Raw genomic sequence first — 13,154 nt, forward strand, 5'->3', positions numbered from 1 at the left:
CTCTCCAGTTAAAAAAATTTCAGTTTCCAGGGACCTGAGAGTATATTTAATCTGAATGAGTCAGAAACTGTTCTCAGAGGCCGGGCATGATGGCTCATGCCTGTAATCCCAGAACTTTGGGAGGCTGCAAAAAATACAAAAATTAGCCAGGCGTGGTTGTGCACACCTGCAATCCCAGATACTCAGGGGGCTGAGGCAGGAGGACTGCTTGAGCCCAGAGGGTTAAGGCTGCAGTCGAGTCGTGTTTGTGCCACTGCACTCCAGCCTGGGCAATGAAGCAAGACCCTGTTTGGAAAAAAAAAAAAATTGTTCTCAGAAAAATAAGCACACAAATGAGAGAGAGAAATGAATAGAGAGATATGGTATCTCTTAAATTAGAAAATCAGCACATATGCATTCTAAATAAGACAAGCATATAAGAGATGTCATCGTAGAGGAGGCAAACTCAAGTTGAAAAGTTTCTTCCCAAACATACTCTATTCTTGTACATCGACTGTAGGATATTTAAGACCCCACACGCTATTACATCACAACATCGTTTATTATGTGAATTTTTTACAATACAAACAAAAAATACAGAAATGCAATATATGAATACAGCTAAATGCAGAATGGTGACTTTTTTCTCTTTAAGAGGCCATGATTCCCATTTCTAGTAAAATAAACAGACTGCATATACGTAGAAACAGGTTGGTCATTAGCTTCACAATTTTGCCTAGAAATGATCTATAAATGCATTTTCCCCCCTGCTACTTACCATAAAGTGTAAAAAGGGAGTTAAAGGAAAGTTTCCTTGTTGGTTCCTACCATATGAAAGATGCTATATTCTATTTTAGCAGGGCCAATATATGGAAAATATCTAAATTAAATGTTATTACAAAAATGAAGCAGTAATGAGATTCTGGCTAAAGAGGGCACTAAATGAGAATAATATATATTTAAAGAATCCAAAACAAACAAACAAAAAGAGGTTGTTATAAAAAAGCTCTAGGTGCACTGTAAGCATATAGGGTTTTTTTTTTTTCCATGTGTATTTTTAAACAATGGAAGTGTCAAAAAATAGGGTCAACTGTGTTAGACTAAATTACATTATTGTATATGCTGCATTGAATGGAACCGTTGTATTATAATTATCATAGAGAAGCAAGTTTGCATCATATTATGGCAATTTATCCTCAATGAAAATCTTCCAGAGTCCTTTTATTTTGGAATATCCTGTAAACAATCAAACCACCAGAACATGATTGTACAACAGTAAAATGTTCTCTTGCATTAAACTGAAGATATCTGTTTAATAAAAAAAGAAAATGTAGGAAAGGTACTTAGAGCTCTTACTTTCTAAGTACAGAACACCCTAGACAATTCAAGGCATCTTAATCTCCATCAAGAACAACAAAAAAAAGTAATTTTTGTCATGCTGTTAAATCCATCATTATGGATAAAACTGGTGCAAATTGGTCAAACGGATCCAACAAACACTGATGTCCAAGCTGGCATATTGGCAACTAATACGTAACTGGTGGTCAATAGAGAGTTTAAAAGATCTTCCCTTTCTTCTTGTTCTTTTCCAAGGTTCTAAAGGATAAAAGGAAAATAATCAAGATGAGTAACCATTTTATCAACATGATAGACAACATGATAACAACAGCTAACCCAATTACAATGTTGGGATTTTCAGATACTACTTTTTCATTGAAAAAAATTAAAAGATTTAGAAGTAAACAGCTAAGACAATGTTAATCTATAATAGTATTTTCTTAGACAATCAAATATTTGACAAAACTCCAGGATAAGCAGTAAAAAAATATGGCAAAACCCCATTTTAATATACGAGAACAATTCTTCCCAAATGAAACAGCACAAACTAAAAAGTATCAACTGGCATCAAACAGGATGCTCTTTTCCCCCACTGTCATTTGCATTTTGAAGTGCAATTGCTTTTACAAATCTATTTTCCTCTTCTTTGGGGAAAATGTTAACGGTAGGGTAGTGTAGCAGAACAAATGTCAAATCTCAAAATGTTTAGTAACGAAGATAAACTATATAATCCTTATAGGAATGCCACTTTTCAGTTTTAAATGAAACTATTAAGGAAAAGAAAACTAAGGTGCAAATATTATTGAATTTTGTATAAATTAAGAGAAAGTAATTGATTAGCTGTATTGGAAATTAAATATCTAACATTTTGTCTTAAGAATTTTATCGTAAAAACATAATTCAACACAGTTAAAACGTACCCCTAAATATCTAATAGATTTTGAAGAATGTTCCCTTTGTGTGCCAAAAATTGAAAACAACCCTTATGTCCAACAATTGGGGGGAGGAGGTAAGAAATCCAATTAAGGTGAGTTAACTGGGGATAATGTCATGAAGTTGCTAAATCATAATTATGAAGATTAAGTCATGAAAGATGTACTGAAAAAATACTGCTAATGGACACAGACTGTATCCATCCATATAAAAATATTTATCCATGAAAACCATTGTGTTTGGAATGCATGATAATGGGTGATGACTTTTTAAGTGTTATTCTAATGTTTTTTAAATAAGTAGGAAAACAATTCTTTAAAACATTAATACACACATTTCTTAGCAATCTGCTATTAGTTACCTCGAAGAGTTCTGTTGTTCTAAAATACGTTGTTGAGCTTCCCAGTTTGCTTTCTCATCCTCAAACTGACGACGTTTTTCCTCCAATTCTTTGTGCTGTGCTTCCAAATTCTTTTTCATTTGCTCATGGCGCCGCTGGAGCTAAATCACAGCACAATATATAAAACAAAACTAAGAAATGAGAAGTGGAAGTATGTTTCATCCAGATACTCTAATGATAAGGAGTATGAGCACTATTTGAATAGCCCTGTTGTAAATTCAGAGTACTACCTGGAAAGCACTGTCAAGGACTCCTCCTCCTTTAGGACCTGCCACCCAAAAGGCCAGTGACCCAAGACAATAATCTTCGGAAACAGGAAAAAAAAAAAAAAAAAGCAACAAACTTAACAGTGTGGAGTACTTTATAATGGAAAATTACTATCTTATCTCGTTCTTCTTTAATCACAAATATGTTGGAGGCTAGGCAGTGAAGACATCACTGTTCTCATTGTACAGATGAGGAAACAGTTGCAGAATTTAAGTGACTTGCCCAAGATTGCTAGCCAGAAAGTGGAAGAACCAGGACTTGAATAAGCCTCCTATTTCCAAGTTTAGAAAGCTAAGACAAGTGAAAAGAAAGCAGGTAGTTTAGGACCCTAAGAGCTCAAAGATGCCAGTGAAGTACTCTGATTCCTGTAAGCAGTGGTTCTCAGACATTGGTCTTCATGCAAATCATCTGGGATGTTTGTTAAAAATACAGAATCCTGGACCTCACTCAGACGTACTGAATTAGAATATCTGGGTGTTAAGTCTGGAAATGTGGATTTTCAACAAGTTACAGTGATTCTAATGCAGGCGATCCTTCCTCCTATGTGTATTAATACTGTAAAGAATGCTGACTGAGAGGTAGTAAACATTCATGCAAAGTAACCGCAGAAACAAAGTGCTTTAAGTCCAAGAGATCATTAGATAAATAATTTCATTTAGGTGCAAGTCAATCCATTTCTGAAAAAAAAAAGAGCCAACAAATTTAAAAAATCAGATTAAATCCTTCTATGCCAAATACCCAAGGACTATTCAAAACCTTCAGTTATCCAGGAATTATGTTCTGTTATAGATTTTACTACACTGGTGAGTTAACATTAACATAACGTTAATATATAACTATTATATATATTATATACATATTATATATTGTTATATATTATAATTTTGCATACAATTTTTCCTTTTTGCAAGCCCGAAGTGACTTCAGATTTATTCCTATTTCAATTATTTCATGCAATTCCTACAAAACAAAATCACCTAAGACACACTTAAGCAAACATGAGTCAAATCTGAGGTGAAATCTTCCTGATGACAGCAAACAAGTTACTAAGAAATGTCAGAAAGTAGGAACATAAGAAAATGTCTCTAGTTATTTTTTTTAAATGAAGAGAATCACATATACACAATTCAGAATAGTAGTTACCTCTGGGAATGAGAGAGAGGGATACAATAGGGGACAGGCACACAGGGTCTTCAAATGAGTTGATAACATTCTCTTTTTTTAAGTCAGGTGGTAGGCTTACAGTGTTCATCATTCTTTAACTTAATTTATGTTACATATAAGCAATTATCTTTTGTGTTAACTGCATGTAGATAAACGTATAGGTCACAATCTGACTCTTAAGAAACCCATGGGGTCAGATGCCTTCCAAAGTTCAATATTTTTCAGTTATTAAAACGACAACACTGCTTAGAAAGGATTATATACTATATTTATAAAATACCTCCTGGGCTATCTGGGGCAACAAGTATAATCAAACACATTACTTTTTATTTGTTGCAGTAAAATATATAAATATTCACAATATGTAGGATTAAAACTTAGTTCATGTTAGGTTTTGCAGTTTTCAGAGTTTTTTCCATTCTGAAATTGTGAAAAACAGGACTGTGGACCTATCTAGCTTAACTTAAAAATTAACTGGGTTCAAATGCTGGCATACTAAGTTAATTTATCCTTCTTCTTATCTATAAAGGAGAGATGGGCAATAATATATACCTTGTAGGGCTGTGGTGTGTGCTAGACAACACAATAAATGAAAGATGCTTGGTGCTGTGGCTGATGTACTGTGCTGCTAGCTGTGCCCCCAAACAAGTATTTCCAGCATAATGGATTTAAGGAGAGACTGTATTAAACAAGGCTAAAAGGGTTTCTTTACCTATTTATGTATTCACATGTATATTTACATAATATATATCATGTATCATATACATGATGATTTGTAAACTCATTACCACCCACAGGGATGTTGGTAAATACACTCTAGATGTGGTTTCATAAAAGACAAAGAATCTAGAATGAGCATGCCTAATTCTCTAATGGCTTAGAGTATCCGGTGGGAACCTTGGCCCAGAGCTCTTCACAGGTCCTTGAAATGTTAACATTCCATCCTTCAAAGAATAGTTCTTCAAAACTATCTTCACCATTCACAGTAATCATTAAAATTCCCAAAGGGTTCCTTGGCTACAGGTTCACAATTACTTGTTTGTAATATTTACTCTTAGCAACATGTCCTAAAATACATCTGCCTCAAATATAACTTAAACTACTTTTAGATTCTCAATGGAATCTAAGTGTGGAGATAATATAGTAGGACTCTTGATTATTCCTGTTTTTTTTCCCCTTTTGGATATAGATTTTCCAGATTATATGTGAATTACTGAATAGGTAGAGATTCAATGCATATATTTAACAACAGGCTGATAAATTAATCCCCAAAATGTCATGTTAAGAACTTCATTAATTTATAATACAATAGCAATAGCTAAGACAGTGATTCTTGATTGGGGGTGTGTGTGCATGCACATTTTGGTTTGCCCAATGATAGGAGGGCACTGCTATTAGCATTTAGTGGCAGTGCCAGGGATGCTAGTCCTGTAGTGCTCAGCAGTCTCAAACCAGGAGGAATTATTCCATACCCCTGCTAATTAAACTCACAACAAACATAACAACAGTGAAAGATTTTAATAAGAAATTACAAGAAAAGCCCAATAATGTAAGAGAAATGATGTGGAATAAAAACATTTCCTCGAAATTATTTAATACTTTCTCATTCCGTGCACTCTATTTACTCAATGGATTAGAGTACTTTTGTTACGCCTTTAGTCAAAAAAGGTTTCCGTATTTTATGCGGTAATTATAAAAGCAATGAGATCAACTGTAAGAATATAACAAAAGAGATCTGAATCTCTTAATACACTTAGATACAAATATTGTATTAGTGAAGCCACATAAAACAGGGATCTTACTAAATTTCATCATTAAAGATTGTTTTAAAAGTATTTTATATTACTGTCATCTATATATATATATGTGTGTGTATATAATTTTGAGACAAGGTCTAGCTCTGTCACCCAGGCTGGGGTGCAGTGGCACAATCATGGCTCACTACAGCCTCGATCTCCCAGGCTCAAGAAATCTTCCTGCCTCAGCCTCCTGAGTAGCTGTGACCATAGGCGCAGGCCATCATGCCCAACTATTTTTAAAAATTTTTTGTAGAGACTGGGTCTTGCCACGTTGCCCAGGCTGGTCTCAAACTCCTGGACTCAAGCAATCCTCCTTCTTTGGCCTCCCAAACTGCTGGGATTACAGATGTGAGCCACCACACCTGGACTTCCTCTCATATATTTTAAAATAATTTATTATTTTATAGGGTTGTTTGTTTTTTGAGGCAAATTCTTGATCTGTCACCCAGGCTGGAGTGCAGTGACGTGATCTCGGCTCAGTGCAACCTCCGCCTCCCAGATTCAAGAGATTCTCCAGCCTCAGCCTCCCAAGTAGCTGGGATTACAGGCACTCACCACCACATCCAGCTAATTTTTGTATTTTTAATAGAGATGAGGTTTCACCATGTTGGCCAGGCTAGTCTCAAACTTCTGAACTCAAGTGATCTGCGTGCCTCAGACTCCCAAAGTGCTGGCGTTACAGGCATGAGCCACCATGCCCAGCCTATTTTATAATTTTTAATTATAACGAATTGATGTGGAGAAAACTTCATACTTAAATCACTGTTATTTTGGGGTTACCCATAGTTTTTTTTCTACTATTCTCAGACATCTATCGAACTAACTGCTCTATGGATTTTTATGTTCAGTTTATCTTTTTCTCCATCTTTTCTTTCTTGCCACCTATTGAAGGAAATGTCTCCAAGGTCTTTGTGATTAATAGAAACTAAATGTATAACTCAACATCTAGAGGGGTTTCAAGATAGTAGATATGTCTTCTGGGATGTTTTGTCATTACCCTGCCCAATGTTGTAACACTAGGAACTACCTTGACACTACATTATAAATAAAGAAGGCCCAACCTGTTAACAAAAATATCACATTCCCTAATTTTCTCTCCTTTAATTGTGTGGAATTTATCCAGGCATATCTTTAGTTCAATAAAGGTTATCTCCCTCTTTTTCACTCATACACAAATAAGTATGGTCAATTATTATTATCCTAACACTAGTTTTTGTGCATAAATCCACCCCCAAACTCTCATCTTTAGTGTTCTTATGCCACCTGTATGGAATGGTTTGTCATTTTATTTTTCACAACTCAAATTTGTTCATTATAACTTTAATAATTCATTATAAGTATTCTATTACACTGTCCTACCTAATATACTATGTCCATGCACTTATGTACTGAAGTATATATTATTATAAACACAGTGCTTGCTTCTAGAAATTTCTCCATTTTGTTACACTAGGGTATTAATTTTGAAAAAATACGTATAAAAAGGTTATATTATCTATAAATTTTACTGAAGATATTACTTAAAAAGGAACACAATATCTGCTAAGAGACGGAATATTAGACTAATTACCTCAGCTTCAGAGTCCTTCAGTTTTTGAACTTTTTCTTTGACCTTCATCTCAAACACCTGCTCCATCTCCATCTCCATCTTCTTCATTTTAGCTACATGCTCCCTTCTTTCTTCTTCCATTTGTGCCAGAGGGCTCCTGTCATGAATATTAAGGGTAATCATTAAATGTCTGTGAATAAAAATTATAATACAGAACTATGAAACAGCTGATGAAAACAAATGAGATGCTATATATGTATGTCATTATTAATATATTTATAACCTAGAACTTCTTTCCATATTTCATATATAAAACTTATTATGAAAAAAATCTAAAAAACAAAGATGTTCTCTAAACCTACTGCATATCAAATCTAAGGATGACATACCAAATAAACTGTAGAAGGAAAATGGGAAAAAAATTCCCAAAATACATTCACGGAATAAAACATTAGAAGAAAATCATTTAATTTTGTTCTTTAAACAATACTTTAACATGAAAAATAGAAAACGAGTAATGAAGTTAACATATGTAGAATAGTTTTAGTTTTACCAGAATTTCAAGTGTTACAATCTCTTCTAAGACAGCTACTAACACCACCAAAATTATTATTTATTTTGGTAACTGAACTGGTATGTTGGAAACAACTACTAGTCAATACCTAGAGCACTATTTAGGCATACGGAATATTTCTAGGCCCCTTATGATCACTTCAATGCTCTTGAAAATTCATTCTACTTAACTCAAATATTTCACTGTCTTAAGTTTTAAAGATGTTCAGTGATTTAAAACACACACACATACTTTAGAGATAATCAGGAGCAAATATTTTGTTACTAATTATTTTTAAATGCAAAAAAAATAGACATAAGCACAGTTAAATAAAAAAAAAAATGTTCACTCTGTTGACGTTAAAGTCCATGGACTCAAATCTCTTTGTAGAGTTGTGTTCAAAATTTTCACACTAAGATATATTTACTGGTGGGCTTTATGTTAAGGCTAATACACTTACACAGAGACACAAGAGAATGCCAAAGTACCTAGTGCTTTCAGCCCAGGAGCAGACAGTGGGCTCTTTGCTTTGAGAATCTCTGAAAATTATTTAATACCCTGGGACAAATTAAAGAGATAGGTCCTTCTTTGACTTTGTTAATAAAGCATGCTTGTTTTGCCTCCATAAAAACAGGCTTTGACCATTGATTGAGGTTTATATTTTAAATGGGTAAATTTTATTGTAACACACTAATTTTTTTAAAAAAATTAACTCATGGCTTAAAAACGAAAACCAGACCTTGGATTTCACCCATAACTTTAAGGCTAGTCATTTTAACCCTGATTTGACACACTCTTATTATGGTGACTTTTCTCCTTATTAGGCTAAATGTCTCTGACCATCACAGCAATTTTCTTTTCTAACAAGGAAGCAGGCAAGAGAGCTAGATAGAAAATGTTAGAAACAAAACAAAAAGGACAGAATATTGGCTACCAGTTTTTCTTAACAAAAAGGCAAGAACAAAGATGTGATATAATGCTATGATTAAGATGATGTTTTCACAATTGCGTAAATTAGAATAAAATGTTATTTAACTCAGATATTTCTTCACTAAAAGAAAACTTACTTCTACATGCTAACCTGACATATATTTTTCCAATTAAACAATGAATCAAAAGTTCTGAAAATGAAACTAACTAGACATATTAACTTAGAACAAGAACCTGCATTTTAAAAGTGGAGTCAGCTGAAAAACATTTTCAAGTGTAAATACCATTTTTTTTGGTAAAAGTTGAGATGCTTCTTAATAATATATTCCTCATATTAATGGCAGGTGTTTTTAATACAGTTGCCTCTGATCTCTTGAGCACACACAGTGTCAGTGACTGCCCTGAAACAGCACACCAAATGTGTGTTTGTGTTTGCCAGCATTCTTCCGGTGAAAGGGTCCAAAGCTTTTGTTAGATTTTCAAAGAGTTTGTAATTCCCACAAAAATCTTTTTTAGTCTCTAAAAAAGAAATAATCTAAAAACAATTCTTTAATTGCTAACCTTAAGTAACTGAATGTGTATTTAAGCAACTTCCAACAATGTAATTATGATTGTAAATATATTAAATTAGAAATCAGAGAGAAATATCCATTCCTACTTACACAACTCATCTATAAAATGTTTATCTTACTTTATCCTTGGGAAGGAGCAGGTAATTTTGCCACCTAAACTATTATTTAAATAACTCTAGGGGGGAAAATAAGAGACTGCAGATAAAACATGCAATGATGTTTCAAATCTTCTTTTAGGCCGGCACAGCAGTTCACACCTGTAATTCTAGCAGTTTGGGAGGCCAAGGTGGGCAGATCACAAAGGAGTTTGAGACCAGCGTGGCCAACATGGTGAAACCCCATCTCTACTAAAAATACAAAAATTAGACGGGTGTGGTGGCGCACGCCTGTAATTCCAGCTACTTGGGAGGGGGAGGCTGAGGCAGGAGAATTGCTTGAACCCAGGAGGCAGAGGTTGCAGTGAGCCAAGATCGTGCCACTGTACTCCAGCCTGGGTGACAGAGCAGGAGTCCATCTCGAAGAAAAAAAAAAAAATCTTCTTTTAAATTCAAAATTTAAGTATTTAAGATCCCCCACTTTACATGCCTTCAACTGTATCATATCTAAAGGTAAAAAATTAGTGATTTGGCACGTTTAAAGTAAAGCATACTAAAAGCTGCAATTAAAGGCAAATGCATAGCTTTCACAATTAAATTATTAAGGTATGTGCCCTAAATAAAAAATTTACAGTATAAATTCGCTAAAGCTAATTTATTTCCCAAATTATGTTCATAATCATTACACTAAATCACTATAAAAATAACATGCTGTGCAATTATCTTCTGAAAGTCTGTTGAAAGTTTTAAACCTGCAAATGTGTGTTTCTAAAAGAAATGTGCAATTAACAGTTAAGATACTATAAGTTTTTTAGCCTTGTAAAAATAATCTGACCAAATATACTTAAATACTGTGAAAAAATGTTCATGCATATTTAAAATGAATTTTTGAAGTCTCTCACCAGTAAAAATGATCTTTCAAGTTTTTAATTTTTAAATTAACACCTCACTTCTAGTCATATTTATTAATTTTTAGAAAATTGAAACAAAAAATTGTGCTTACAATGTAGAAAATATAGGGAGATCACTTTTTCTTCATATTTACTATTTTTTTCCAAGTAAAATCTTTTATTAAATGGCTGGAAAAACCATTTAAGTTGTATCACTGCCTGCCTGCTTTTTAATAGGAAACTCTTACCTACCCACATATAGTAGTAAAGCTTATAAACCTATCAGTGAAATTAAAAACGCAGACAAATGAAAAAAGCCTAGTAAAACAAGAAAAAGAAAATGGTTACAACATAACCCGAATATGAAACTAAATCCCCAAAGATTTAGCTCCTTCTAGGGTTGTCTTTATAAGGTTAAAATTCCTGCAAGCCACACCCCTTCATGTGACCAGTAAGAGAATTACAGCCACCACACCACATAAGGATGACCTAGTCAAGTTTTACTTTGCTGCATTACATATGACCCACATTTGGAGTGTAATAAAAGACAATCATGTTTCATTTAAATTATGTGTGTGGTCTTTCCTAAAGAACAAATTAAGCAAGTAGATTTACATACTTTTGCTCCAGTGGTTAGTAGGTCACTATGTGCAAAATTTTCCAAAGGAATTTCACTTAATTTCAAAGATCAATAAAAATTTCTAAAAATTTTGAGTAATAATGGTCGCCAACATTGTTTTGCCACGTGAGAGTATTAAAACCAAACATAAACAAAACTTCCAACTACTATCATTATAATTTCATGAAAGGCCACTTGAATAAAGAGTAAAAGATATAACTAAGTTTAATTTTTTGAAACAACTTGAAATTTTCAGCAAATTGTCTTTATTTCTGTTTAGATGAAAACTCTGTCATGTATCAAGAATTCTGAGAATCTGCCTTTGAAACTTGCATTTTTGGTCATTCACTTATAAAGTTTTCCCAAGATGACTGATGGAGAAGGCTATAGAGAACAGAAAAATAAATTAACATAAGGGAAAGAGAGACTAGGGTGTGCCCCAACTTGGAGCAAGGTTCTATTGTCACAATTGGTACCAATGATAGACATCAGTTCTGAAAAAGAGTCACCAATAAAATGTGATTTTAAGTAAAGGGTACAAGGAAGATCAAGCAAAAAGGAGGCAGATAAAACTTCAAGAAGGAAGTTTAGCAAAAAAAAAAAAAAGACGGCCCTCCTCTTATTGGGGATCACTTCCTTTAAGAGATCAGCAATCTGGATATGACCAACTCTTCTCCCCTTTCCTTTACAGACCCTTGCTGAATTTTCTTTGATTTGAGAGGTTACCCTTTCTGTGGCTTTCAACCACCCATTACCCTCCATACAGGGATGCAAGAAGTACTTGGATGGCTCCATACTTTCTTTGTCAGAAACAGGTAATTACCGGATAGCTGCAAAGAACAGCATCCACTTCTCCAGATCTAACCTTGAGACAAATTATAGCTGACTGGAGAAGTTCAGCTATTCTTCAGATTTAAACCACACAATCTATTTCTTGTTTTAAGTCCCTCTGAAATAGGATTGTTCTAGGACTATTGACGTAACAGAAAGGCACATTTTCAGACATCTACACATACATTTTTAATGTTTATTTCATGTTTCAATAGACTCTACAGTGTGCCCAAAACTACCTCAGAAAATTAAATATAAGATAAATTGATCTACAGTCATGCACTGCTTAACATTGGGGATACATTCTGAGAAATTCACTTATCATCGTGTCAACAACACAGTGTACTTACACAACCTTAGATAGTATAACCTACTACACGATTAGGCTCTATGGTATAGACACACAATATTATGGGATCTTGTCGTATATGCAGTCAGTCATTGACTGAAACATCATTATGTGACACATGATTGTATTTTACTATTCAATGTCTAACATCTTTAAAAAGTTTAGCTTATATTCTAAAACCAAAGTGTGTGATTAGCACTTTGTGAAACATACATTTCCAAAGATCAATTTAACTATAAATTTTCAATAGGTTCACCTTCCATTCCAAAATTCTTGCAACTCTCAACCCCTCGCCACTACCACTGTCAAAGAATACACTGCTATGGAGAGTCGCATGAGAGCAATACAAAAAGAACATTAAAAGAAGCCTAAACTCACACCTACTTCACTTATTTAAACATTAGTTTTTCTTTTCAGTTATTCATGGATATGTACTGAGCTATGAGGAAAAGCACCTTACATCAGCTAAAGCACCATAAATTGTTAATGATTTTTAAAGAAAAATTTAACAAAAATTTTTGAAATTGCTAACATTTTCAAGACAATGTAAGATACAACCAATAGATAAAACTTCTAAGTGATTTCTTTCAAGTTCAGTATGTGTTAGTCAATGAAGTAGTAACAATCTAATTCCTATTTATTATTAACATAAAATAAAATATTATGCTAGCTCCTGGGGCAATTTGCTTTTTAGCAACGCAAACATTTCTTTTTTTATTTGCATAGGCAAAGTATGGTCATGATTCCTCTCTTTAAGAGATATATTTCCAGTAGACATCTACTAATTATGTTTTCACCTGGGATATAGTTTAACTCACGTATCCACACAGTAGAATTTTGTATATGCAGAAAAAAACTTAATGATACTGTAAAGTTTTCTATTTTT

General features: G+C 33.7%; 1 protein-coding gene across 3 annotated transcripts in view; it reads right to left on the bottom strand.

Moving 5' to 3' along the window:
• Window positions 1-522: 522 nt before the first annotated feature.
• Window positions 523-13,154, bottom strand: part of SEPTIN7 (septin 7) — a 102,718-nt gene continuing 90,086 nt past the window's right edge. For all 3 annotated transcript variants that reach the window (XM_058445737.1, XM_032758325.2, XM_058445744.1), the window contains 3 exons: window positions 7,451-7,586; window positions 2,612-2,751; window positions 523-1,575 (listed from right to left, as the gene is read on the bottom strand). In XM_058445737.1, coding sequence (XP_058301720.1) covers window positions 1,536-1,575; window positions 2,612-2,751; window positions 7,451-7,586 — 316 coding nt within the window. In that variant the 3' untranslated portion in view covers window positions 523-1,535. The remainder of the gene's footprint in view (window positions 1,576-2,611; window positions 2,752-7,450; window positions 7,587-13,154) is intronic.

Source organism: Hylobates moloch, unplaced genomic scaffold, assembly GCF_009828535.3.
Source record: "Hylobates moloch isolate HMO894 unplaced genomic scaffold, HMol_V3 SCAFFOLD_1, whole genome shotgun sequence".
In the NCBI taxonomy this organism is placed as follows: Eukaryota; Metazoa; Chordata; class Mammalia; order Primates; family Hylobatidae; genus Hylobates; species Hylobates moloch.